The sequence below is a fragment of the Parambassis ranga genome, chromosome 16 (assembly GCF_900634625.1).
Source record: "Parambassis ranga chromosome 16, fParRan2.1, whole genome shotgun sequence".
Classification (NCBI taxonomy): domain Eukaryota; kingdom Metazoa; phylum Chordata; class Actinopteri; family Ambassidae; genus Parambassis; species Parambassis ranga.
In genome coordinates this window covers 14,095,820-14,120,465 of record NC_041036.1, presented here as the reverse complement: position 1 = coordinate 14,120,465, position 24,646 = coordinate 14,095,820, and the positions used below count along the sequence as shown (strand labels likewise).

The 24,646-nt window shown below is 43.2% G+C and overlaps 5 protein-coding genes across 5 annotated transcripts; 2 read left to right on the top strand and 3 right to left on the bottom strand.

The window, feature by feature from the left end:
* Positions 1 to 1,935: 1,935 nt before the first annotated feature.
* sbk3 (SH3 domain binding kinase family, member 3) lies at positions 1,936 to 6,105 on the top strand. The gene is made up of 4 exons (XM_028425853.1): positions 1,936 to 2,262; positions 3,762 to 3,909; positions 4,374 to 4,576; positions 5,086 to 6,105. The coding sequence occupies exons 1-4, from the start codon at positions 2,257 to 2,259 to the stop codon at positions 5,866 to 5,868; spliced, it is 1,140 nt and encodes a 379-aa protein (XP_028281654.1). The 5' UTR covers positions 1,936 to 2,256; the 3' UTR covers positions 5,869 to 6,105.
* Positions 6,106 to 10,265: 4,160 nt separating this feature from the next.
* mfap5 (microfibril associated protein 5) lies at positions 10,266 to 12,622 on the top strand. The gene is made up of 7 exons (XM_028426035.1): positions 10,266 to 10,350; positions 11,237 to 11,322; positions 11,434 to 11,466; positions 11,599 to 11,634; positions 11,710 to 11,797; positions 11,967 to 12,040; positions 12,117 to 12,622. Exons 2-7 carry the CDS (start codon positions 11,280 to 11,282, stop codon positions 12,227 to 12,229), a joined length of 387 nt encoding a protein of 128 aa, XP_028281836.1. The 5' UTR covers positions 10,266 to 10,350; positions 11,237 to 11,279; the 3' UTR covers positions 12,230 to 12,622.
* Positions 12,623 to 12,841: 219 nt separating this feature from the next.
* LOC114448677 (adaptin ear-binding coat-associated protein 1-like) lies at positions 12,842 to 17,440 on the bottom strand. Its single transcript, XM_028425794.1, has 7 exons — positions 17,310 to 17,440; positions 16,407 to 16,507; positions 15,998 to 16,102; positions 15,651 to 15,732; positions 15,451 to 15,559; positions 15,201 to 15,348; positions 12,842 to 14,149 (listed from the first exon to the last, which is right to left on the bottom strand). The coding sequence occupies exons 1-7, from the start codon at positions 17,408 to 17,410 to the stop codon at positions 14,037 to 14,039; spliced, it is 759 nt and encodes a 252-aa protein (XP_028281595.1). The 5' UTR covers positions 17,411 to 17,440; the 3' UTR covers positions 12,842 to 14,036.
* Positions 17,441 to 18,275: 835 nt separating this feature from the next.
* Positions 18,276 to 19,832, bottom strand: aicda (activation-induced cytidine deaminase). The gene is made up of 5 exons (XM_028426086.1): positions 19,742 to 19,832; positions 19,090 to 19,255; positions 18,636 to 18,918; positions 18,423 to 18,538; positions 18,276 to 18,333 (listed from the first exon to the last, which is right to left on the bottom strand). The coding sequence occupies exons 1-5, from the start codon at positions 19,759 to 19,761 to the stop codon at positions 18,283 to 18,285; spliced, it is 636 nt and encodes a 211-aa protein (XP_028281887.1). The 5' UTR covers positions 19,762 to 19,832; the 3' UTR covers positions 18,276 to 18,282.
* Positions 19,833 to 22,706: 2,874 nt separating this feature from the next.
* Positions 22,707 to 24,549, bottom strand: nat14 (N-acetyltransferase 14 (GCN5-related, putative)). Its single transcript, XM_028426052.1, has 4 exons — positions 24,424 to 24,549; positions 23,908 to 24,039; positions 23,525 to 23,830; positions 22,707 to 23,443 (listed from the first exon to the last, which is right to left on the bottom strand). Exons 2-4 carry the CDS (start codon positions 23,986 to 23,988, stop codon positions 23,006 to 23,008), a joined length of 825 nt encoding a protein of 274 aa, XP_028281853.1. The 5' UTR covers positions 23,989 to 24,039; positions 24,424 to 24,549; the 3' UTR covers positions 22,707 to 23,005.
* Between the last annotated feature and the right edge of the window lie 97 nt (positions 24,550 to 24,646).

Below are 24,646 nucleotides of genomic sequence, written 5' to 3'. Positions count from 1 at the left end.
TCAGTGTCTGTGGAAGCATAAATAATACAGGGTAAGCTGCGAAGATCAGAACAACACAGGAACAGCTGGCATGCATGTGTGTGACAAGTTAGCTTTTACCCTTCATCTCTTTATCCTTTTATCTCTCTCTGTTCTCTCTGGGGAGGAGGGGGTTAAAAAGAAAAACTGCAGCATGACTCAACCCAACTATATAACTGTAAAGCACTGCTGCACTGCTTTGGAAACACTAATCTTGAAAAGATAAACAAAAAATGCCAGCGATTATAACAAGCATAAAAGTTATGTGGACAGGTGTCAAACTTTATATTTCCTTTAAGCCCCCCCCCCCCATCTCTGTCATAACAGAGTAAATCTGGATACTTTGTTTTAAACTCACCTTATATGGAAAGAGTTAAGAAATCAGACACTAAAGCATCAATATCTGATCTGATCACTCACTCGACTGTATCCTCACATGTTTATCATTTATAACAAGTGTAATATTTGTAAAATGAAAATATAAAAGCTACCTCATACAATGACATTACTGCTGTGGAATGTATTTAGTCATACAGACCAATAAAGTGCAACATTTTAAAGCAAGTTTAAAGTAATTTCATTTTAAAGTAAAGCTGACTGTATTCTCACTATTTTCTGGACTCCTCCTGGAGTTGCAGAGGGGTTGTGTGCACCATTCTCACGACATGTACCAGCATATGCGACATGTTGATGCCCATGTATCATGTTTAATGGATTTACTGTATGTATTTTAATGGCATACTTGGAAGAGATAACCACTGCTGGTGTAAGCAGGAACATTTTCTTTTTCAAGTAGTCAAAGTTTCTCAGAAATATAGCTGTAACCAAAGACATCCATCATGTAACATGTCAGCATCTGTTAGCAGAACTGTCCTGAACATGTGTTCCTGCACATTTATGACAGCCCACCATGAGCATCATCACCAACCATGTGTGGGTTTGGATTTATATGTGTGCATCTTACACTCAGTATTTATGGATGAAAGCGACTCACTCCTGGCATCAGCTTGGTGAAAAGTTGTAGTAAAGGTGGTTTTCACAGCAGGGGGCCAGGGAACCCTATGGAGTGAGCACAAACATGGTAGCACCTATCGAAGAGGACCGGCTGGTGTTAGAAACCCGAGCAGAGAGTGGCCGTAGTGATAGCAGTCAGTGTTTATGTTATGTAACATACAGTCATCAAGGCAGTGGCAATAATAGTCCAATAGTATGTAGTACCAGGGGAAATCTATCTGTGTGCACAGAAAGACGAGGAGGGTGTGGAAGCCAGGGGCGCAGGAGGAAAGGCCTGACCTGCAGCTGGTGCTAAGTGGGAAACAGAGCTGGCATGTAGAGACAAAGTACAGAACCAAGCAGTTCTCTGGCAGGCAGGGGTTCAGCTGTTAGCTGTGTCAGCCTGTGATGATGACAATAACATGCACTTGATGGAGCTGATGACCAGAAAGTGGACCCATAGATTAAGAAGAGGCCAGGTTTGTCTGGTGATTATATAAAAAACAATGACCTGATTGTATTAAGCATAAATGGCAGTACAGGAGGAAAATGGACAATAACAAGGGGTCACGACTGCACCCTGTAATCCTAGAAGCATTCAGGGATTATGGATACAGCTTGTTGGTCTGTTCCAATCATTCCGGCATACCTGTTGATTAAAAGAAGAATCCTACACTGTGGGGAATTCACTGACTCAGACTGGCTGAGAGGGTGAGAAAGAGACATGGAAAGAAAAGGAGGAGCGGAAAGAGGGAGGGCCTGTATTTGGGTACAGAGTGAATGACAGCTGAGGAGACGTGAGGCGGGACAGAGACGGGCTAATGTGACCAGGCTGACTGGCAGAGTGGAAACGATGGAACATTAACAGTGCTGTGTAGTGGAGGGGGGGTGCAGAGTTTTGAAATACCTTGCAGCTGGTTCAGCATAACAGACAAGAGGTGGGGAGAGAGAGTTGGCACAAGAGCAGGAAAAGAGAGGGAGAGAGTTTAGTGTGTGTCTCGTGGGGAGAAGCGCACAGACAAATCCAGGCTCTCTGGTAAACATCTGCGAGCCTCCTCTATAAAGCTGCGTCTGTGCTACTGCATGGACCCATGGAGCAAAGGCACAGATATCAGCTTCAAATCCTTCTTTAATTAACAGCAGATCAGTAGATCTCCAGCACTGAGCAGTAGCTACAACCGCTTGTGAAGCCTTTAAAGAGTCTCTGATTAGATTCTGCACAGAGATCATCCAACCCAGCAGAACATGACAGTGAGTACTTCACATTATTCCTGCCAGCACCACATGTTACATGCACTGTAATATTTTATTTTGTCAGCAAAGTTTTTATGAATTTTAACATATTTATCACATAAAAACAACAAAGAGCTGGCTGGTGTCTCCACATGCACTGTAAAAATAACAAAACACTAAGAAAGAGCAAGAAAACATGAATGCATTCATTAATCATACCACACATGTGTTTTATATGATGAGATATCATGTAGGCATTAGATGCACACACCGAAGGTTTTTGATTGATTTATTTTTTTGAGGATTGACTCTCCTTGCTGATGTGAAGGTTTTCAGCTCATGAACACCTCTCCTGGATTAAACTGGCTAATGATCGGAACCCATAACACCTCACTGCCTAATGTCATAGATTATTAGGGGTTAATTAATAATCACCTTTCATGCAATAAATGTGTTAAATGCTTTAATGAACAGCCACTACATCACTAAACTAAACTGTGTTTGTGTAAAACTCCAGCTGCAAGTGATTCTCATAATGTAATAAATTATATCAATTTCAGCTCAGCATGTGTGGAATGGAGAGCAGCCGGGGAATGTCACACTGTCAACTACATATAACCTGTGTTAACAATCTGTGTATAAAGTCCTGCTGAGATCTAAATTCTGGAATTTAACACTGATGTAACAAACTTCCTGAGGAAACGTCTCTTTGCGTGTGCAGGCTGGCACAAACTCAGCACTTCAGCAGCTTTTCCAGCATTTTATCATCATAATGATGTTAGAAAATGAAGCAGCATCAATCTGCGTCCATCATCAGATCTGTTTAAAACACAGCTGTCCTGGTAATATCTGTGCCAAGCAGCTCTCTCACACTACCTGAAACCTTCAGTCTTATTTTTGGCCATTTGATCTTAGACATCTCAGAGATTTATAAACACTTGGAAAATGTTGGTGATCACATCACTATTCGTGCTTAACAACCATTGTCTACAGGGACCTGACTTAATTAAAAGTAAAACCAGTGGGCTTGGTTACGCAACACGTCGTGGAAGGTCAAAACTTGTGATTGCTTTTTCTTTTGTGTTAAGCTGCGTGTCTTAACTGTCCACACCCCTTATAGTTTGCTGGGGTATGTGGTGGGGGATTTACTTCAAAGGAAATCATCACGGATGTGACTTGATGAAACACAGAATGATGACGGAGGCTGAATGACAGCAGCACATGTTTGATCGCCCTGATAAGACATCATGCTGATCTATAGGTCAATGGACACAATCCGTTCAAATGGCATCTGTAACATGTTACTATTGCATCTAATGAGATATATGAGAGTTAAAGTCTCAAGTTCTGTGGGTTCAGATGACAGATCAGAATGTGCAGCTTCAGGTTCAGAGGTTATCTATCACTAACATCTACACATGCTAGTCAAGCTGTGGGTCTTATTTCTCTTGATGCCACTGAACTTTTCATCATCACGCAACAACACTGAATATCTGTGTGTGTCTGTGTATGTTCAGGCTCCAGCAGCTCAGGAACTTGACGAGCTATGTTTCCTGTCGGCGCAGTCCATGCCCAGCCTGAAAGTATCCAAACACTTCCAGGTGCTTAAGCTCCTGGGAGAGGGATCCTATGGAAAGGTCATGCTGGCTGTGCACAGAAAGAGAGGTGAGTGCGAGATTGAAGGTCAACGATCAGGACTGTCTGAAGGAGTACATCTCAATCTGCATTTTGCATTCAACGCTAGCCTTCAGTATTTAATTAAGAGTGTTGATTACACTGCCGTTTCAGAGATGTTTTAAATGGTATCTCTGATACGCAGCACATTTATCTCAGGCTCAGGTTTCCTTCTAATGAAGAAGCTACACTTGTTGTGTGGGGCAGCACTCCAGTTATGTGAGGACAGATCTGTCTTTTGATAGTGTTCACTTAACCTCTTGCACTTCTGTTGCTGTAATGAAGTGCTTCAGTACATTCTCTGGGATAGAGTTGCTGCAACAGGGGGTGTAGCAGTGAAACGAAGTCGCCCCAAAGGGGAAGTTATATTTGTTCGCAGTGTCAATGATGGACAATAGTTACATTCCATCCAGGATGACAGCTTGTTTTTTCATCTTGCTTTGCTTTCCATGCAGGAACTCCAATGGCTCTGAAGTTCTTCCCACGTCAGTCTACCTCGCTCTCCTCTTTCCTGCGTGAATACAACCTCTCCCTTTCTTACTGCACTCATCCTTCTCTGACACGAGCCCTCGGCATCTTCTTCTCCACTCCAACCTACTATGTCTTTGCTCAGCAAGCTGGTCTATATGGTGACCTCTACAGCGTTGTAGTGTCCGAGGTCAGTTTGCCAGATGCATGCCATGCAAAAAAAAAGATAAAATGGACTTGAAGCACAACCAAAACTGTAAAAAATCATAATGCATGACAGACATCCAATGAGATAACATTCAGACAGCAAATCAAATCTTACATGTCTACATTTCATCTTTCTCAAACTGAATTTTCCTGCTGAGCTCTCACTTCTGTCAGCCAAAGCCTGATAACAGCTTGCAACCACTTCTGTGTTTGTGTCTTTGCCAGCATCAGTGATAAAAATAAGGGCACCCTGTTCTCACAGAGCACATGAAGTGAAGCAGGGACTTCCAAACTCTTGTGACGCACTTCAGTGACGCACATTTGTTGTCTTCATATCAGCTGTAGATGACTGTCAGTCAAAATTTAACAATAAAAAATAACGACATTTAATTATTCATTCAACACTCAGCGCTCAGGCTCATCTTTAATTGATTGATTTTTGTGAGTTTCTTGTGTCTTGTGGCTAACTGACTGTTTGTCCGTCTGTGTCAGGTTGGTGTGGATGAACACTGTGTCCAGAGGGTGATGTCCCAGCTGAGCGGTGCTGTCACTCACCTCCACTCACTGGGCTTCGTCCACCGTGACATCAAACCTGAAAACATCTTCCTGTGTGACAGCGCCTGCCGCTGGGTCAAACTGGGTGACTTTGGCCTCACTCGGCCCATTGGCTCCACTGTTCGGGCAGTCTGGTACGACTCTCCCTTTTGTACTCCTGAAGTGGAACTCGGCAAGGAGGCTGAGAAGGAGATGGAGAGGCGGCAGAATGAGGGGATCGAAGAGGAGGTGGAGGACATTTGGATAACAGTGGAGCCTAGCATTGACAGCTGGGCACTTGGTATACTTGCCTACTGCCTACTAACCGGCTGCTTCCCCTGGGGGGAGAGCACTCATGATGACCGTGGCTACTGCAGGTACAAGGAGTGGTTTGACCGAGAGGCTGAGAAGGAGGAGAAAATGAGAGGAGTTGAGTGGGGAGGTGAGGTGGACACTGATGTGTACACTATCATGGAGAAAAATCAAAAAGACAATCCTCCACCTTCACAGTTTCAGGGCCTCAGCCCACTGGTGATGAGTCTTTTTAAAGAACTTCTACACCCTGAGCCAAAGCACAGAGGGAGCCCAGAGGAAATCCTGAGCTACCTGGGAGGGCCATGGTTGATGGAGACAGAGAGAGAGGAGAGGAAAAAAGCAGAGGAAGCAGAGAAGGAAGCCAGGAAAATCAAAGAGGGAGCAGGGGTAGAGGAGCTGCTCAGGGAAGGAAGAGGGGAGCGATAAGCCTTATGTTCATTATATATGAGACTATGTATGATTGTAGATATTATAAAGGTGCAAACAACATAAAGCGCTGCAATTTTCTATATTTTTATAAATATCCTCTGTCATGTTATCACTGTTACTGTTGTATATATATATATGTGTGTGTGTGTCAATATAAGAGAAGTTTGATGTCTGAAGTGTGAGCTGTATTATACTGTTAGTTTTTGTTTGAATTAAAAATGTGTTGTTAACATGTTCATGTTTTTATTGTGATGTCTGATGCTAGTACAGTAAGAGGTGCAACATTTTAGATAATTCTGCTGTACATCGGTTCAATTGTGACTTTCTATGTCTTTTCTAGCCCACATGTACAACTGTACATTAAATATGAACTCAACCATGCGTTGGTATTTATTTCAACATGTTATATGTTGTATAAGGTGTACTTATATAAAGTGTATTAGAGCTAGAGAGCTCCTGTTGTATTGACTCACAGGTCAAACTGCTACCCTGCAAGCTTACTTAGCTGTTTTGCAAGACTTTAGCGGTGAAGCAACAGGTGCTGCAAAACACCAGAGGTCTAAAATTGGATTGAACGGTCCAATTTGATCTTCTTCCAGGTTTGCCCAACACACTTCTTGCACAGCCGGGGAAAAGATTAACTCTGTCTCTCGATAAAAATGATTTTGGAGCTAAAATGACCTTGTCCTGGCTTATTCATACTGGACATGATGGACTGCTCTGTCGACACTAGAACAAAACTTGTGTGAATGGTGCACACGTGGCAGGTTGACCTCTGTTTGTGAGGAGAGCTGTCCTACATCTGTCACAGAGAACACATAGCCTACTGGTTGAAAAATCACCTGCATTCCTGTTACAGTAACCTCATCATGACTGTCAGGGTTATAAGAGTCTCTTCGCACCCATGTGCCAAATAGAACAATTTGGCACCAAGGTTAAACTTTTTACATTTCAGTGTGCACAATATCAGAGTTTCAGTTTGGACTGGATCCCTGTTGGTAGCAAGCTGCTAATGTGCAGTGTGAGTGTGTGTGTGTCAGTAGGGCCTGTGCTAACCCCCTGCTAAGGGCCACTCCAGATGGATTTATAAATAGAGTCCAGGCCCATCTATTTACACACCATGCACATCATCACCTCCCTCAGACTATCTGCACTCCACAGCCCTCCAAATGCAAAAGTCAGGCTGCCTTGGCGCCCGCAGACCTGTAACAGCACAATCTGATGGAACACTGTGACCCACCTAACCCATTAACTCCCTCATCTCTCTACTCTTTCTATCTCTGGCTCTTGTGCAGATTACTTTTTCCCTTTTTCCTCTCATGCCACTTGGACCTCATCTTTCCCTTTCATCTTTGCTTCTGTGCTCATATGTACTCTCTGCACCCTTGGTGGCTGGCTTCCCCTTAACTCACTCTTTCCATTCTAGTCAATGCTATCAATCAAGCTGCAGCCTGCAGCACCGTGTGTTTACATTAAAACATTTGATATCTCCTTTAGTAACAGGCATTTGGGATGTGCTTGTTTCTGGGAAACAAAGCAACAAGGCTCATGTGACACTCAGATGGGGAGTTACAGAAGGACCACAGCCTGATGAATGGAAACACATGGTGCAGACCACAGAGACAATAGACTGCCAACATAAAGATGCTGATCGAGGTGCAAAGCTGCTGGAGCTTCAGAAGGACACATCGCAGGGATGATGAAAACAGGAGAAACAAGCCAGAGAAGTGTGGACAGCAGGCTCTTGCTACAATCCTAGAGAATCTTAGAGAGACACAGCCGAGTGCATGAACTCCCAAGTCACAAGTGACCTTAAACATTAGTGAAGATAAAAGACGCACTCCCTGATCTGGAAACACAAGAAGCAAACCTCTGATTTCATGCTACCAGTGCTTTGTGTATATATTGTTATATATTGTAATGTTTTTCAATCTAAGGATATAAAGAAAGCCAGCTGGGAAAATCATGCAGGGTGTAACAGATATTTAGACAGATATCTGGTTAAACATGTCACCTGTCATGAGAATGATAGCTGCAAAAGCAGACACCGACACAAGAGCCAGATGGCTGGCCAGAGTGGAACAAATAACAGTTCATATGGCTAAATGTATGAAATGTAACTCCATAAGGAAAGCCAAACACTTGGGCCATCAGGGCCTAATATTTCTTGTGCGCCCCAACCTTCTCTGTCACCAGGCCATTCGTTAGAGTTCAGCTACTTCAATAACTCTTACACAGTTGTGTGTGTGTGTGATACTGACTGAACCATGAATTATCACTTTTACACAGCAAGAAGCACTAGTTTGTGATATGTTAAGAGATGCAGTGCGCTAATGGGAAAGCTAATCTGCTGTCCTGTAGGCTTGTTTGCATAGGACACACAGCAGCACATGAAAAATGCATCAACAGGCTGAGACACAGAACAAGGGAGGAGTGTGCTGGGGTGAAAAGGAGGTCGGTGAGAGAGTATATGTTGCAGAACTGGCATGCCTCATGCTGCGCTGTCCAACTAATAAACAAGTGAAGAGATTATCATGTGTTTACTGGCTGGCATGTTTGCCTGAACCATTCTGTGCTGCTTCCCGGCTCCTTCACCACCTGACTCCTTTACTCCTCTCTTTATTCTCTTTCTTTCTCTCTGTCCCTCTCCACTGTGAGCCCGCTTGGACAGAGTGACAGGTTGATGTGCTTGCTGGATTGACTGTCCCTCTTGGCTCCACTCCTCCTCTCTTTTGCTTACACTGCTTCCATCTGTCAAGCTGTCATCAGCCTCGCCCAGTCGACCTTGTTAGGGCCACCCCGGAGGCACTCACCCTGGAGTCCCTGTAGCCCCGATATGTCAAGGGGACGATGAGTGTCTCCCTCTTGCACTGAACGGGCCTAGGGAGTGTTTTTGTCTGTAACTTCAGGGGTATGTGCTGCAATATTTATATTGCTCAAGTCCATGGGAGCCAGAGTGGAGTCAAGTGTCCTTCCCAAAGCAGCTATAACAGGTCTCAATGAGAAGCATCTTATCAACACAAAGGGCCTTCCCAAACAAAAGGTCAGAAACTGGGCCTTGATAGTCACTTTCATCTTTGCACAGATAAGCACTTGGGATATCTGAAGGTTGTAAACTGAGGATCGGTGTTGCATACGTGGCAGCAAATTTCTTAAAATCCAAATTTGATTAACAAATTTGATTGCCACAGCTAACCTATTTACAGACAGCGGTGAGCAGACAGTTGGTGACAGAGAATAGGTTCCTTAGGCTTAGTGTGGATCAGAAGTCTTATAGAATTCACATGGTGCTCCTTTCTTGAAAGTATAATGTACTTACATCACATCTACCAAAGTCCTAACAAGGGGAAATAAATTGATTCCCATGGCAATTAAATAAATAATGATTCATAATAAATGGTTCAATCAAATGTTGATATTTCTATTTAGTTGAACAATTTACACAAGATGAGGGAGAGATTTCCAATAGTCTAAAGTGAACTTTTACGTTTAACATATCAATTGCATTTAGTGACAACAAAGACTTTGGGTTTTATAATTGATGAAATAATAATATTTAATCATATTTTGATGATTTGTAGAACATCTAATGATTAATACATATTTTATTAATTCTTAACTCCCTTAATTGAATTAAACAAACTCTGGTTTCCATGGAGAATCCCTTCTGTGCAACACATGTACTGGAAAGGTGTAAAACAGAGGACTGTCATTCATTAGAATATAGTGTTCTTTTTAAATAAACAAATGTCTGTTATACAAACCAGATCTGAACTCCGATCATGGCATTGATGGGTCCATAACTTCAGCAGGTCTGTGTGCTGAAAACCTGGGCTCACTTTCTGTGTGCATTGCTCCACCTGCTGGTTGAATTAAGTATTGCAAAAGGCACCTTAAAGGCCCAGGTCTTGAGTAGTCTTTTAATTTGAGTCTTTTATCTTCTAAATAAACAGCAAAAAATAAAACGAACACAAACGTGTGTTACAAGAAATAAATGACAGAAGCTTACAAACTGCACTTTGTATTGAAGTTCCGATCTTACGCTTCATCTCTGCCCCTCTGACTTTGACTTATTATTAGACGTATTTGTCCTCTTTACCTGGTCTATTAATGGAGGACAACAGCCAATGTGTGGTAATGAGACACTGAAGCAGCAACAACAACACAGGATGTTCGACATGCACTTAAAGTACAATGCAGAGATGCTCCATTCCATTCGCCAATGATCGTCCCAAAATTATTCTGACTCACATAGGGTAGGTGTTATACTAGAAATACTAAACCGAGATAAAGCATGCAGATTGTTAGTAGAGTTTACCAGATTCAGGCAGAAAAAAATAGTCAAAAACTAGAAAAGTGTGATGGGAAGGAGGACAGGGGGAGGAGGAAGAGGAGGAGGGTACAGGAGAGGGAAGGAGGGGAAAGAGTGAAGACAAAAGATTCATAAAACTAAAGCAGTTGTGGACGACAGCAAACATTGTAAGTATGAGAAAATTACTTTTTTATCATATTTTCACACACTATGTAGACAATGCACATATGGAAGGTACCTCACATCCAGAGATGTTAAATAGATGCAAACATGAGTTATATGTGTAAATGCTTGGCTGGTTAACCGTTTCACATCTGAGCTGACATCGTAGTTATGAGATGTGTGTGGCTAGTCTGCATGCAAAGGACAAGCAGTGAAAAACACAACACTCAGCTGAGCCAGGACAATGCAGAGTTTTCAGTTCAGTAACTGCAAACGTGTGACTCTGGGATCATCACTGCTGAAAACTTGCACAGATTGGCTTGAGATGGCTGTACAGTTGGAAAGCAGCACAGAGATGTTCTCTGAAAAGAAATCTGGGAAAGAATGTGTGACTGTAACAGAGGAGGGGTGGGGGGGGGGGTGCTCAAACAGGGCACAAAAAACACATTCTTTTGAGAGAACTCACATCTTGGACTCCAAAGTTACACTGACACATCACGAGAGGAATGATGCAGGGCGGGAGAGGAGAGAGAGGGAGAGGAAAAGCAAAGGAGGAAGAAAAACAACATTTCGGAGATGATGTGTTTTCTTGCTCCACTGCTACTTTATCAAGCTGTTTACAAGCAGTCCAGTAAATACTAAAGTAAATAAATGTAGGAAAATGACATCAGGCTCTCTTTTATAACAACGATAACCACCCAAAACACTGCATTACACTGAACATCTGTGTTCTTAGCTGAAGCAAAACTTAAGGAAAACATTACGGTGACCTGGAATGTTGGGAGCATTTACATGCAAGGGGATTAAAGGAAATATAAACAGCAAAAAGTCATAGTGAGGATATTGAGCAGTTCCACTGTGAAATCATCCTGACTCCTTTCCTCTTTTCAGTTTCCTCCAGCTCGTAAAGCTTTACTTCTTACAAGTTGAAGGAATGGGCAGCCTCCCAGTGGTCCTGCTCCTTTGCAGTTTCCATGGTAACGCTGCCAAACAGAACACACAAATCATCCTGTTTAATTATGGTTGAGTCGCTGCGTGTTTGTTTTTGTGCTGCGAAACACTCCCCTCATGTGGTTTCTGTTCCACAGCGCTCACAGCTGTTGCCCAAGCCCAGCAGACCGGTAATACTCTTCTCCTCATAAAGAAAGTTACACTTCTAGATCACATGACAACTGTCAGTCTGTGAGTCACTGACAAGGTTCACTGCTGAGATATTTTCCCAATATGATGGTGTTTTCGTTCTTTGTTTCTAGAGACCACTGAGGAACCTGGAGGCATCTTACCATCTAGTGAGTGCCTGCAAATTGGATGTTGTATCATTGTGCTTTATAGGATTCTAATATCTGCATCTCCTGTCTCGGCAGACTGTAGGGAGGAGATGTATCCTTGCACCAGGATGTACTCTGTTCACAGGCCAGTCAAGAGATGCATTGGTGGTCTTTGTCTCTACAGGTGATCTGCACATTCTCTACAGAAACACTGCAAATATTCCAAAACTGTAATTATGCACAGTACTTGTGTAGTGCACATTCAGCTGCAGGCCAGGCTCAAACTTTTAGAAGTTTTAATTATTGAATCACTGTCAAACTGCTGTTCATGTTTCATCCTGTTGCTGACGCAGCCTCCCTCGAGTCTATGTGATCAACAAAGAGATCTGCATGAGGACTGTGTGCCAACAGGATGAGTACCTGAAAGGTGAGACAGTCTATGCGTATAACAAACACTGTGTTGTTAGGCTGCACAATCATTCATCTTCTTTTGCACATTCCAGCTGAACTGTGCCGAGAGCTATCCGGGTGGCCAAGGCGCATTGAGAGATCATCCAATAGGAAGCGCTGCCGCAATCGCCGTAGCAACCCCAAAACCTGGGCAAACAAGGCCTGATGTTGTCCAGAGTGGTGAAATTGACCAGCACCAGGGGCTGCCATCATAAAAAACACCTCCATAACACCATAAATCCACTGTTCATCACCTGGGGGTCTATTTTCTTTCTCTTTACACACATACAGTGTGCTGAGTCATATCTATGTTTATGTATTAGTATTTTGATTGTGTGTGAAAAGTGAAGATTTTTGCACATATCACCTGTGTGTTGTTGGACACAGATCATGTCTTCCATGGTTTACGACCCATTTAAAGTACTGTAGTAATGGGCCTATAGCAGCACTGAGTCATTGTACAAGGAAAAAAGAACCACTCCACTGTGGATTGTTAGGTACGCGTCGACAATCCAATATTTTGTGCACTATTCTACCCAATAAAATGTAACAGAATCTGTCCCTGAAATAATTTCTTAAAAAAAAGAAAACAAACAAACAATACTAGATATTGTCATTAAGCATTTTGTTTATATCTTTCTTTGCATATTAATTTCAGCCACATTTACAGTTTGAATAACACATAACATTTGGGAGAAATGCATATAATTTGGACAATAAACAAACACTGACAAACTGTATACTCACACAACCTGTTATGTGTTCCAGTCTACACCCATCATCACATCGCACATCGTGCATGCGATATCCCCTAATTTATCTCTGGGTACATGACAATATCACAACAAAACACTGCATGGAACACACACTAGCTTGGTCCCACATTGCATTTGTCTGCATCAGAATACCATTAACAACATCACACTCTGGACATGGAATCACAGTTAAACTGTACAGTACAACAGGCTGTGGCTGAGGTCTATGTTCACCTTTCTCATGAGGATTTAAGGAGCTTTCCACTAGACTGACGGGACAGTGCAGAAACACAGACCTATTCATTGAGGTGGGGAAGAGGTCGCGACCTGAATGACTCACCAGTCGCAGCTTTAACAGCTGTGCTGAGTGCAGATGACATAACACGGACAAAATCATCTTTGCTTCCCCCTGAGGCCATGATAAAAAGCACTTGTTGCCTTTCTGTCTTTTCTTAACACCCTCTCCCAACTAACCCACAACTATTCCCACTCGCATGAGTCCTGACTTACAAAGCACATGGCTCCCACTGGAATATGTGTTCAAACAGCTGCAGAGCCGGCCACAGAGTGCTAGAGAGCGCAGCTACTCTGTTAATCAGCCTTGGGATTCTTTCAAGTAAAATCAAGTTGTGGTAAACTTCTCGATAATCTAACTCTAAATATATCAGACAATCCCTGCGTTAAATGCAGACTTCATGAACTACTATTGACATAGACTCAACTGTCTTGTCAGTGCATATAGTCAGTCCCACCGCTGGAGACTTGGAGAGAAATAATTTACAGTACAGATGACAACACTAACGACGATAATTACAAACCACCGACCATATGTACACTTACATAAATATTCTCTGTACATAAAATTCATTCAGTACTATAGATCATTAGATTTGTTCTTGAGATATTGATGATTATGCCTCCCTTTAAATCTCTAACTGTGGTCACTACGATAGAAATGAAACACTTTATGGAGGAGGAAAAATGCAGAGTTAAACAGGAAAATATAGATGGGTGTATAGATAAGGAGGAAGAAGAGGCAGATCCAAAGACTTTGTGAAACAAATACCATGAAAAACTTAAATAAAACAAACGTGTGGGGGGTAACCCTGCTTGGCAGGGAGAGATACAGGACCCCATGATGGGGAAAATAAAATTGCAAAAATTGCTGCATAAATTTACAGAGAGAGCAGAGGGAGAAAAAGCAGACAGAATCCCTTCTCACTTCGAGGAATCAAAATCTCCCCACAGGTCAGAACTGGCTGTGGTGGTGGTGGTGGTGTTGAATGGAGCCTCCGAGTTGGAGTTACTGGTGTCCAGGTCCAGCAAAAAACCTGAGAGTGCAGAAAAGAGACAACGGCAAGTTCACTGGCATTGAACTGTCGACTGAAATGTGTATGTTGCTTAAAGGGCCAGTACCATCAGATGATAAGTACAGAGGGTGATTGATAAGTTTATGTCCTAAGATAGAAGAAGTCACTTTTAGAAAGCCAGGCAGACGTAGAGATATCTAAAGAAGACAACAGAAATATATAGTGCTTCTTCTTTGGGCAGAGGTGGTTGTGTAAAGGGTGCAGAGACCTCAAACTTAACAAAAGAGTTAAACTGAATGTGCAGGTAGGAAGAACTGTTAAACTCATCTGGGTCTATATTAGACCACAAACTTACTCTGAAAGCCTCTAGCTGTTCTGATGGTTTCAGACAGTTGAGATGTCACCTCAAACATTTTCAACATCACCAAAAACACTGGAGGTCAATTAAAGTTAAAATGCACTGAGTGTCAATATCACTGTATTCTGATCATTGTACAGATCTCAGCATATGGCACTGGAGCAGTGGCTGGGCAACACTAGAGCTAAAAGGAAAACACGACACTTCACAGCTTTGTAAATGTGGTTTCAATGTCGCCAAAGGCCAGAGAGAACACAGCAACATTTTTTATAGGAAAATTCCTGTCTTTTACAATTTATTCATCATAGTTTTGGCGCTGGTCGGTATAACATTGCACTCACCACCTCTGCTGTAAGTCTGTGGATACAAGTGCTCCAGTGGAAACAAGCCCCGATGGGGATAAGGAAATACAAGTTTTCAGCAACGACATAAGTTTCCTCTGCTTCATAGAGGCCAGGTGCATGAACTTTTATTCTGTGTGACTGCTGAGGGGATGCTGCCAGGTCACATTTTATGTCTCACAGTCTATGAAGCAGCTGGAAAAAAACAAACCTGCACTTCGAATGGGGAAGAACAGCACATTACTGAAGTGAATTATAGGTATGGCTGTGCAGTTTTCAGCAGAGGGGTCAGGTGCACGTGTCCACAGTAACAGTGATGAGTATTATATATATTGTATTAACTTTCCAGCTTTCAAACCTGAGGATTACCTACCAGTGTCACTTGCTCCTGCTGATGGTTGTGTGTTATGATTGGTGGTTCTGGATGAAGGGGGAGGGGCTAGCTTGCCACTGGGGGGAGGTGGAAGGAGTCCAAAGCCTCCTGAACTCTGTGGACGGGACCTGTCCTTCTTTTTTGATTGCTAGGTAGATAAATAAAATGAGTGCATGAGTTTTTAGTTTTATTAAAGGTACTTTTGATGTGCCAACATTCCAACAGATAAATTCCACAAACATAATCTTACTCCAATATTAAGAGTAATGGTCTGTCCTTCTTTAAAGCCCAGATCCAGTTTAGGGGTGGAGTCTGGAGCCTGAGCTTGTTTGATCAGTTCACTTTCTTGTTTCACCCACCTGAAAATAAGAAGAGTTAAAAAAAAAAGAAGCTGCAAGAAATATTCAGTGGAGAACTGATTTTTGATTACACAATGAACCAACAGCATACTTAAAGTGGTCCTGGAGTGCAACATTGAAGTCAAATGCGTCGCTTCGGTCTGCAAACCCGATGCCAATGAAGGCGCTGCGGCCTTTGAGAGGAGCACAGCATGGTTAGACCAATCTGTACTGCAGCATATACACACACACAAAACTCACTTCTATAATTATTTACATCCAGGAAAGTTCACCCTCAACATCATGACTGTGATATGATATATAGATGACAGATTGACAGATGAATGCCACTGCCACAGATAAAATATGAATATTTTATATTTGGGATGAACTGTCTCTTTAAGTTATGAGTACATTTACAAATATTTTTTGTGGCTCACTGATTAATAGTTTACACACCACTGTCATCTTGGATGCGTAGCACGAAGTAACGGCTTGAGTCACTGACTGTTTCCACTGCAATGCCAGGGTACTCCTCCACTGGAGCCTGGGCAAACAGCTCTCCTGTTAATTAGAACAAAAGAAATGTCCTCACTATCTGTTTTGCAAGATGGCTCAGGGGCAATTTGGATCACGAGCCAAAACTCTATCCAACCATAAGAAAAGATTTAGCATTAAAAGCCCCAAAATACTAGCACACCCAATTCTTCGCCTCCACATAGAGTGCTCGCTTGGATGCAGGCTGGGTCACCTTGGAATAAATGAGTAAGAGAGAGCGGGTGGCGGACAGGAGACTACACAACGTAATGATTTACAGCAGCGACAGCGCCAGTAAACAATGGCGCTGTCCTGTTTGTGTCTCTCTCACCAGAGATTTTGTCTTCCAATTTCACGTAGGCCACGTTGCCCCGGGCTGTCACACGCATGCGTCCTGTCCAATCAGGAGAATCCAGCTTCCAATCAGCCGCCCTGAGTCACACACACACACACACACAGGCAGACAGTCATTGTGATGTAGGTGAACTGGTGACAGCAGCTTTTTGAGACAGATGTTGACAGTGGAGGAAAGTTGTTTATTGTTACCCAGTCCAGACACGCTCATTTTCTGTGTGAGCAAAACGTGACTAAGGCATCAGACTGAGACGTTGGGCTGAAATATTACATCATCACACTTACTCACTATACATATGGTCACTGGTTAACCAATCCTGTGTCTCATGGGACTGAGGCTTCTGCTACTGTTTGGCTAGTCTCATGTCCAGTCAGAGCTGCAGCTGCAGGAGGTCAGGCTGAAGGACCAGCCAATGAAAGCTGGAGGTAAACAACCCACTGTCAACATCTCCCTAACATAATAATATATTACTGACACTGTCTTTAGGCTGGAGCAGCTACACCTCCTGACATCCACCCTGCTGAAGTGTCCTTGAGTAAGACTTGCAGATTCAAAGATGCTGCCTAAAGGCCAGATAAGCTACACGAGAGTATTTAGCTAGCACTTCTAGTATTAAGGATGATAAAGGCTGCGTAAGCTTTATTTCTGCTCTGACGTGCCACTGCAGGAGAGCACACACTGACAGGATGCAGCTAATCCATGCTAGCTCCTGCTCTGTGTGGAACAAGCGTTCATTATCTCTGGTGACCTTGCAAATAAACAACCGAAACCAGTACACAAATTACGGCCGTCGTTACGTGAGGGTGCGTGAGTGGGGGCTGAGCGGATGCTAGCGGGTGCAGGTCGGATGCTGCTGGGTCAGAAACCTCCCCTCCTCACCTGATAGCCCGGTTGGATGCTCTCGGTGGGATTCGGTAAACGTTAACTTCTGGTTTGACACAGAGGATCGATTCATAATCGCTGTGACCCTCGGTCGCCATCTTGACTTTTACGCCGGTGGTGGTGGTGTGGTGACGGTGAGTGCTGTGTCCGTGCGGCGTTCACCGCTGCGTGACCGTAATGCACAGTCTATGTGCGCACAACCGGGCAACCCTGCGCCACTGCTACTGATTCACTGATGCTCTTAAAGGAACATTCCACCTTGTTGTGCACCAATGTTTTACTTGCTGCTAGAGTAGTTTTTTTTTTACATCTGTAGCAAGACCACAACAATACAGTGGTATTAATAGTTTGCCAATGCTGCCAGCAGGGGCAAATTTACAGGGTGGCCTGCAACTGCAGTTCCTCAAATGGCCACTTGAGGCAGAAATACATTTGTGCAGACATGTAAGGTGAGGGAGGGCGTGTAAATTATAGTAAGGGCCAAGTTCTCACCTCTCATCTTTGTGTTTGCTCTCTATCAACCCTAACAAAGAAAGAATATGTATGTCCATAAGGATAAATATTTTTAAATAAAATAAGTAAGCTGTGACACCTTATGTACCTTATATGTATCTTTATCTTTGTCTCTGTCATTTAAAAAACAAAAATAAAACAGAAATATTTCCTGGTAGAAGGTTGTACAGAAAACTGTAAATTAATCAGGGAGAAGACAATAGCAATGGCAACTTCCAACAAACTATCAAACGCAAGTTAACATCAGCAACACAAGACAATTATGGTGTTGGAGTGTATCGTTTATTTCACACATTGCTACAGAAACAGCAAGCAACAGCTATCTGACATTACAAGCCTTGCCACAACTTGAAAGCATTTTTTTCTCAGTTTTTCTAATTCTCAGTTCAGCAGTTGTAGTGATGGACTAACAGGTCTTCTCTCATAGACTTAATGGTTGTACCGGAGGAGGTAGGTTTTACAGTCCAAGAAGCTTGAAGGCATCTCGTAAATCCTCTGTGTCACATGGCTGAAAGTGAAAAATAACATCTTAAACACATCATTACTGGATGGGCCTCATCCTGCCTGAATGAAGGAAAAATATGATAAATGTTGTACCTGGAGGATGCGGTTGAGTTTTCTGGCCAGGCGAACAGAGTTTTGGTGCAGCCCATCCCAGGGCTTGAATCGGCTTTGTTTACAAGCCACAAAGGTTTGCCAGCAATAAAAGAAATCTGGAAGAATGGACAAAATGATTATCAACAACTGATAAAAACAAGACAAGAAAAAGAGCATGTATCTCTGGCACCTTCCACAGATGTATGCCTTCACCTTTATAACTCATGACTGTGATGTGCACGCCTGCTTTCTTCAGCACTCTCAGCCCCTCTCTTTCACGGCTGTCCTCCATGTCACAGAAGTACAGACGAGAAACGAAGATCCGGAGGCGAAGATTGGGCGTCTGGCTGAGGAACTGGGCCAGTCTGAGAGAGCAGTTGACACAAGGAGACCAGGAGCAGAACCAGGTGATGGAATAGCTGATCTTTCTCTCTCCAGTGACTCCGTAGCCCCACAGACCAGGGCACAAGGCTCCCAGGTAGCGCAGGAAGAGCAGCTACAGACAAGATGAGAGAACAGAGGGCCATGACACAATGTAAAGTTAGCAAAGAAACGTTAATACACATTTGTCAGCCCGCATTAGGTCCCATTTCTGAGGAGTCTTTAATAATATAATAACTGTACACACATTAAATGGCTGTTTCCTGTCCTATCCCATTTCACTCACCTCTACATGGCAGCCATTGCGATTCCGGAGATGTCCAAAGTCAAAGGACAAGGAGTCTGGGCCCACTCGCCTTTTCACCACAAAGCAGAGATAGGTCTCATGCCGACCTTTTGCCCAGCGCATGTTCTTGTAATGATAAATGAACTTTTTCCTGGGCAAAAGCACACTGAACCAAGTGGATCAAAAATACTTTCTATTAGCTACAGGCATAAACAGCAGGTAGATCTGTTTGGCAAAATATTTGATTAGAAATCACCTAAAAACTCATTAAATGATCCTAATGTTTAATTAATAATGTGGCACAAGAAATGCATGTAAAATGTGTGGTTAACCAAGTGCCACTGATGGAAAGTCAGAACACGACTTACATTTACTAACAAACCTTTCACTCATTCTCAGTTTCATTACCTGTTGTGAAACCAAGTTCATCAGTTATTAATACTGAAACCTTAATAGTGCTCACAAGTAGGCTGTAATTACTGAAACAGATTTACTTTATGCAATCTTACAGTATGGTAGTATAGTGAAAACATTTAAAAATAAACTTCCTTATTGTCCATGCAGTGGTGTGCACAGTGCACAACATGTAAAAATATTTGTCCAATGAAAATATGAATGCAACACATAATAAGAACGTATTGATCTTGCTCACCTGTCTAACTTCGTAATCATTTCAAAAGACACGCTTTGTCACTCGCCGGGTGTGCGTACAATAAATGGAGGTATATGAGAAAGAGTGAAAGTGTGTGTGTGTGTGTGATAGGGGGTTAAAGGGAGGGAACTGAGAACATATACCTCTAAACATAAACATCCTGCAGCTTCTGGTTGGACAGAAAGATTTTTCAAAGCGAACTTTTTTGGGGGGCGTGAAGCAACATAAATGGTTGAGTAACTTTGTCTGTCTGCACTGAAATCAAAGCTCATAATGAGCTGTTCATCAGCCACGTTTATTTCTATTTTAATGGCTTATGTGTTTTCAAATTAGTAGATAAAAATTCACATATTGATAAGGGGAATCCATTTGAGGCAATAGAGTCATTTTCCTGAAGTGGCAGATTACAGAGTTTTTTTTGTGTTTTTTTACAAATAAATCTGACCACACATGAGAGACGTGTTTGACGTGATTTGCAACCTTTGAAGTTTTTCACAGACGTCAGTAAACATATCCAACCGGCTGGAAGTTTCCACTCTCTCACCCAGCCACCAGCCTCTGTACTTTGGTTTTCTCAGATCATTAAGTAAAATCTTTCAGATACCTTCACCTTAATCCACAGCAAGATCGCCACTGACCTCTCCTGCTACTCAGCCTTTCCACCGATAGTTACCCCACACACACACACACCCTTCCTTGGGGCCCTAAGATTTGGTGGAGCCATAGGCGTTCCCCGACATCGGAGGCCCTGACACTTACTTTGTCCTCTGATCTGGGTTTTCCCAAACTGTGTCAGGCTGGGAGCAGAACTGTAATCGACCTCCCTCACCCTACATGTCTGCTAGACCAGCCAGCCAGCTGACCGACCACAGTTTGTGGATAAATCTCACTCATACGCCTTTGAACCATCGGATGCTGTCATCCGCCGGTGCCAAATCAGGATGTGTATTATTTTGCTCTCGTCTTTTCTTTTCTCTGTCTGTTTTAGCTCTGGCCCAGCCTGCTCACTCAGTGGCACTGCATGCAGGCATCCTGCTTTCCCATGACTCCCCTCACCCTCTCATGCACTCTGTGGTTTGGGGAATTTACCGTTTCCCAGGGAGTCTGTTTTTGGAGCTCATCTATGTGTGTGTGTTTGTGTGTGTGTGCGTAGGCCATCTGTATGAGCATGTCATTAACACAGTCTATATGTTATATGTCATCTGGAACTAATTTATCTAATTTATCCTATGATTGTGTGGTGCCCCCCAAATTTTGAGTGATTCATGTGTGTGTGTGTGTGTGTGCGTGTGTGCGTGCATGTGTCTGCACGCTCACAGCAACCTCACATCATATTGCATTACTCTGACAGTGCACTAAGCTTAATGCCTCTGCACATTTGATCTTGTGTGCATGTGTTTTTTCTAGACTTCAAGAGTCTGATCAAATGCCAAACTATATGTAACCACTTCCCACCCAGCTCTCCGGCTTTGACCACAGTTGACCAAGGTCACCTCACAGTCACACATGAACGCTCACGTGCACTACCACCCCTCTCATGCACCATCTCTGCATGCTTGTGTGTGCTGGAGTTTTACAGTATGGCCAGACATGTTCATTTAACCTGAAGTCAGGGGCAGAAACTGGGTGTAAGAATTGCCAAGTCATACTTTCCGAAACCCACCCGCCCACACACACACACACACGTGCGCATGCACACACACACAGCCATACCGTGCAGACGTGTATGACCACAGTCGCAAACAGGCTTTCTTTCCAGTGTGTGAACTCACATCTGTTTCCTGACAACAATAATAGCTACAGATCAGGCGGGTAGAAGCCCAGCTTACAGGTGTCTGCTGTTTGACAGTCATGAAGAAACAACCTGATGATGACCAAGAAGTGTATAAATACAGCCTTTTTTCTTTTTTACAAGGTGAAAATGTCCTGACCTCACACTTACTTGTGCATGTAACAACACTGCTGCGTTACTAGGTGTCTGGGCTTTTTCATTAAAGTTAATTAAAGGACAGTAACTTTCCACTATGGCTTTCGCTTGCATGATTTTGCAAGCGATGTATAAGGCCTATATTTGTCCCCACATCAGGTGAGATATGCCTCCTTCCCACACACATTAACATTGTACAAACATCCTGTGGTGTTTATCTGTGGCAGATTGATGCTACACTGACATCGTCTGAGGTTAGCTGTCGGGTAGACGTGAAATGCAAGCGTGAGGGCTGCTAACCATATTAAGGTTAGCCTCAGGCAGGCAAGGGGTGGTTGTGTGCATTTCCCCGCTTAGTCACATAAACTGTCATTCACCTGCAAACCACACACATGCCTGAGCACCTGAGCATACCTCCAATGTGCTCTGCTAAAATCTGCATGTCAGATATTAATTGTCTTTAAATTGACTGTATATTGTGGAGCTATGTTTCCATTACAAATGAATCTGTATTTGTACTTAATCATTTTATGTCCTTGTTTTGTGGTCTTAATACATACTACTATGCAATAAAGCGTACACTGTTGTGGAACTGTTGTTAATTTCTCCACCATCTTCAGCATCAACACAAAGAAAAAAACAAGAACACAGAAGTGAAGGGAGGTCGTGCCGTTTTGTAGACTCATAGATGCACAAACTGTGTGAAGGTGAGCATGAAAGCCAAGGAAGTGCAGAGATAGACAACGATAAATTCTGCAGACTCACATTAACCACACACACTTCCTATACAGTAACTGTACAGCCTCCTACACGGCTGTATTGTATCACACACAAATGCGTGCATTCATACACACACACACTTAATGTGCTTACATATGTGTGAAGAACCACACAGACAGGTGTTTAGGAAACACATTTGACATAAAGGCTTTACTTTATCACAAATGTTGAGAGGACAGCACACCTGAGGCAATGTAATGATGTCATCAAATTAAAGGAGCAATTTGTAAAAAGTTTGCAAAACCATACTGTGCAGCTTGTACTATTACAACTATTATGAGCTTTAGGTAATTTACAGTCAGTAAATAATAAGCATTTGATCCTTTTTTAAACAATGTTTTTAAATTGTCCCTTGGGCAAATGCCACTTAAAAAGATAAATAAAGAAAAACAATAAAATAAGTATGAAAAAATGCACACAAAATAAATAGTTGAATAAATAGTTTCACACAACCTCAATAAATTATTAACTTAAACAAAAACTCTGAACATGCAGCAGCCTCGGCTTTAGAGATCAGCTGTTTGCTCTTCCTCTCACCTGAGTCCATCCTCACTCAATCACAAGTCTTTGTAAAACACCTTGGTAAGAGGGTATCCTAGAAACCCTCTCTCTGGAGTTTCTCGTGTCATCTCCTCTTCGTTCTCCTCACTGGTCCCCTCTCCCAGTGGCTGATAGCCAACTTTCCTGAAGAAGGCCTCCCCTACCTTGGAGGGGTATGGGACATGTGCATATACTCTGTGTGCCCCCATGTCCCGCTCTTTCTGCTCCAGACTCTGGACAAGCAGCCGTCCCAGGCCGTCCTTGCGGTACCAGCAGCTTATCACTAGCCTGCAGATCCTACTGATGCCCGCTCGTGTCTCACTCTCTCTAAAGATGCAACCCAGGATCTCACCATCGCTTTCTGCCAGCCACACCTGGCCAGCTGCCTGCTCCCTCTCTGGGGTGATCTTCTCTGTTGACATCTCCTTGTTTTTGGACCCAACTTTGCGCCTTTGCTGAAAACAATAAATAACATTATTTGGTTTCAATATCTATTAAAAAGACTTAATATTCAGCAGAGCCGAAACAGGACCAACCTTTTTCGTCACTGGTGTCTTGCCACTGATCCTGCAGTAGGGATTCTCTAGTGTTTCATTCTGAGTCCCTCTGTAGCTGCTGCCCACATAGTCCCACGAGGGTCGGCTGCTGCCCAGAACACCCGTTGACCGTGGCATGGTGATTTTGAGAAAGACAATCAGCAGGAAGACAGGAATAGCAAGGGCCAGGATAAAAGAGTGAACGAGACAGCGGAGGATTGAGCTGAACACAGCCAGGATGAAAAGACAGAGCGGCCGAGTGAGGATGTGCAAGATGAGACGGTTTTCTGTGCCCTCGCAGCCCTCCTTCACAAAAAAAGATGAAAGAAAGTTTTTAAAAATGTTCAAAGCAAACCAAAGCTTTGTCTGCATGTTTTACAAACCTTGATGAGGGCTTTGACCATCTCAATGTCTTCCTCCTTCATCCTCCTCATCACCACCTGGTCCAGCTCCAGCCTCACCATGTTTAGGCACCACTGTTACGCACAGTGTGTTGCAAACTCCAACATCAACACCTGAGACACATTAAGAGCACATAGAGACGAACAGGCAGGTTAATGCAGACAGTAAATGAAATGGCTCATTGAACTGCATTTTCAACGTCCCTCTTATGCAACGCACAGGACTTCAGTGTAGTTGAGGGTGACATCACACCCACCCCGGCTCCAAACAATGGCAGATGGGGGATTATGGGGGATTTATGGGATGCTGAAGAACAGCGTTCCTCCTCACTTGTGTTATACACACAAACCGAGCCTTCATCCTCACACTGACCATGAAACGGTAGCCAAAAGCCCGAAGCCATGCTTCAGATCCTTATATGGTTATTACTTAGCGCTGCGCTCTCCTGACACATATAGAAACAGCCTGCTCCGGATCTGCATCCAGGCTACGCTTACCTTCCACACACCGCAGACGAAAGACGGGAAATACACGCTGTATGCGGGTTATACTGTCGTCTCTTGTGCACAAATTTGCCCTATTTCATGCCGTCCCACGTTTTCAGTGTGTCGATCGACGTCGTTTGCTTACGTACAATCCGCATGCGCAAACGTAACGTGAATACCAACGTAACGCGTACACGGTTCTACGTAAATAACCTTTAAAGACACTGAAATGAAA

Excerpts from the sequence above, each read along its gene's own strand:
- sbk3 (XM_028425853.1), top strand. Across the intron at positions 3,910-4,373 it reads GGCTGTGCACAGAAAGAGAG|GAACTCCAATGGCTCTGAAG; the intron begins GTGAGTGCGAGA and ends CTTTCCATGCAG. Across the intron at positions 4,577-5,085 it reads ACAGCGTTGTAGTGTCCGAG|GTTGGTGTGGATGAACACTG; the intron begins GTCAGTTTGCCA and ends CGTCTGTGTCAG.
- mfap5 (XM_028426035.1), top strand. The coding sequence starts at position 11,280 with ATGGGCAGCCTCCCAGTGGTCCTGCTCCTTTGCAGTTTCCATG. Across the intron at positions 11,798-11,966 it reads GGTGGTCTTTGTCTCTACAG|CCTCCCTCGAGTCTATGTGA; the intron begins GTGATCTGCACA and ends TTGCTGACGCAG. Across the intron at positions 12,041-12,116 it reads ACAGGATGAGTACCTGAAAG|CTGAACTGTGCCGAGAGCTA; the intron begins GTGAGACAGTCT and ends TGCACATTCCAG.
- LOC114448677 (XM_028425794.1), bottom strand. The coding sequence starts at position 17,410 with ATGGCGACCGAGGGTCACAGCGATTATGAATCGATCCTCTGTGTCAAA. Across the intron at positions 15,349-15,450 it reads CCATTACTCTTAATATTGGA|CAATCAAAAAAGAAGGACAG; the intron begins GTAAGATTATGT and ends TTATCTACCTAG. Across the intron at positions 14,150-15,200 it reads AGCAGGAGCAAGTGACACTG|GTTTTTTGCTGGACCTGGAC; the intron begins GTAGGTAATCCT and ends CTGCACTCTCAG.
- aicda (XM_028426086.1), bottom strand. The coding sequence starts at position 19,761 with ATGATTACGAAGTTAGACAG. Across the intron at positions 19,256-19,741 it reads ATGATTACGAAGTTAGACAG|TGTGCTTTTGCCCAGGAAAA; the intron begins GTGAGCAAGATC and ends CACTTGGTTCAG. Across the intron at positions 18,334-18,422 it reads AACTCAACCGCATCCTCCAG|CCATGTGACACAGAGGATTT; the intron begins GTACAACATTTA and ends TTTCACTTTCAG.
- nat14 (XM_028426052.1), bottom strand. The coding sequence starts at position 23,988 with ATGGTGAGGCTGGAGCTGGACCAGGTGGTGATGAGGAGGATGAAGGAG. Across the intron at positions 23,831-23,907 it reads TGGTCAAAGCCCTCATCAAG|GAGGGCTGCGAGGGCACAGA; the intron begins GTTTGTAAAACA and ends TTTTTTGTGAAG. Across the intron at positions 23,444-23,524 it reads AGACACCAGTGACGAAAAAG|CAAAGGCGCAAAGTTGGGTC; the intron begins GTTGGTCCTGTT and ends TATTGTTTTCAG.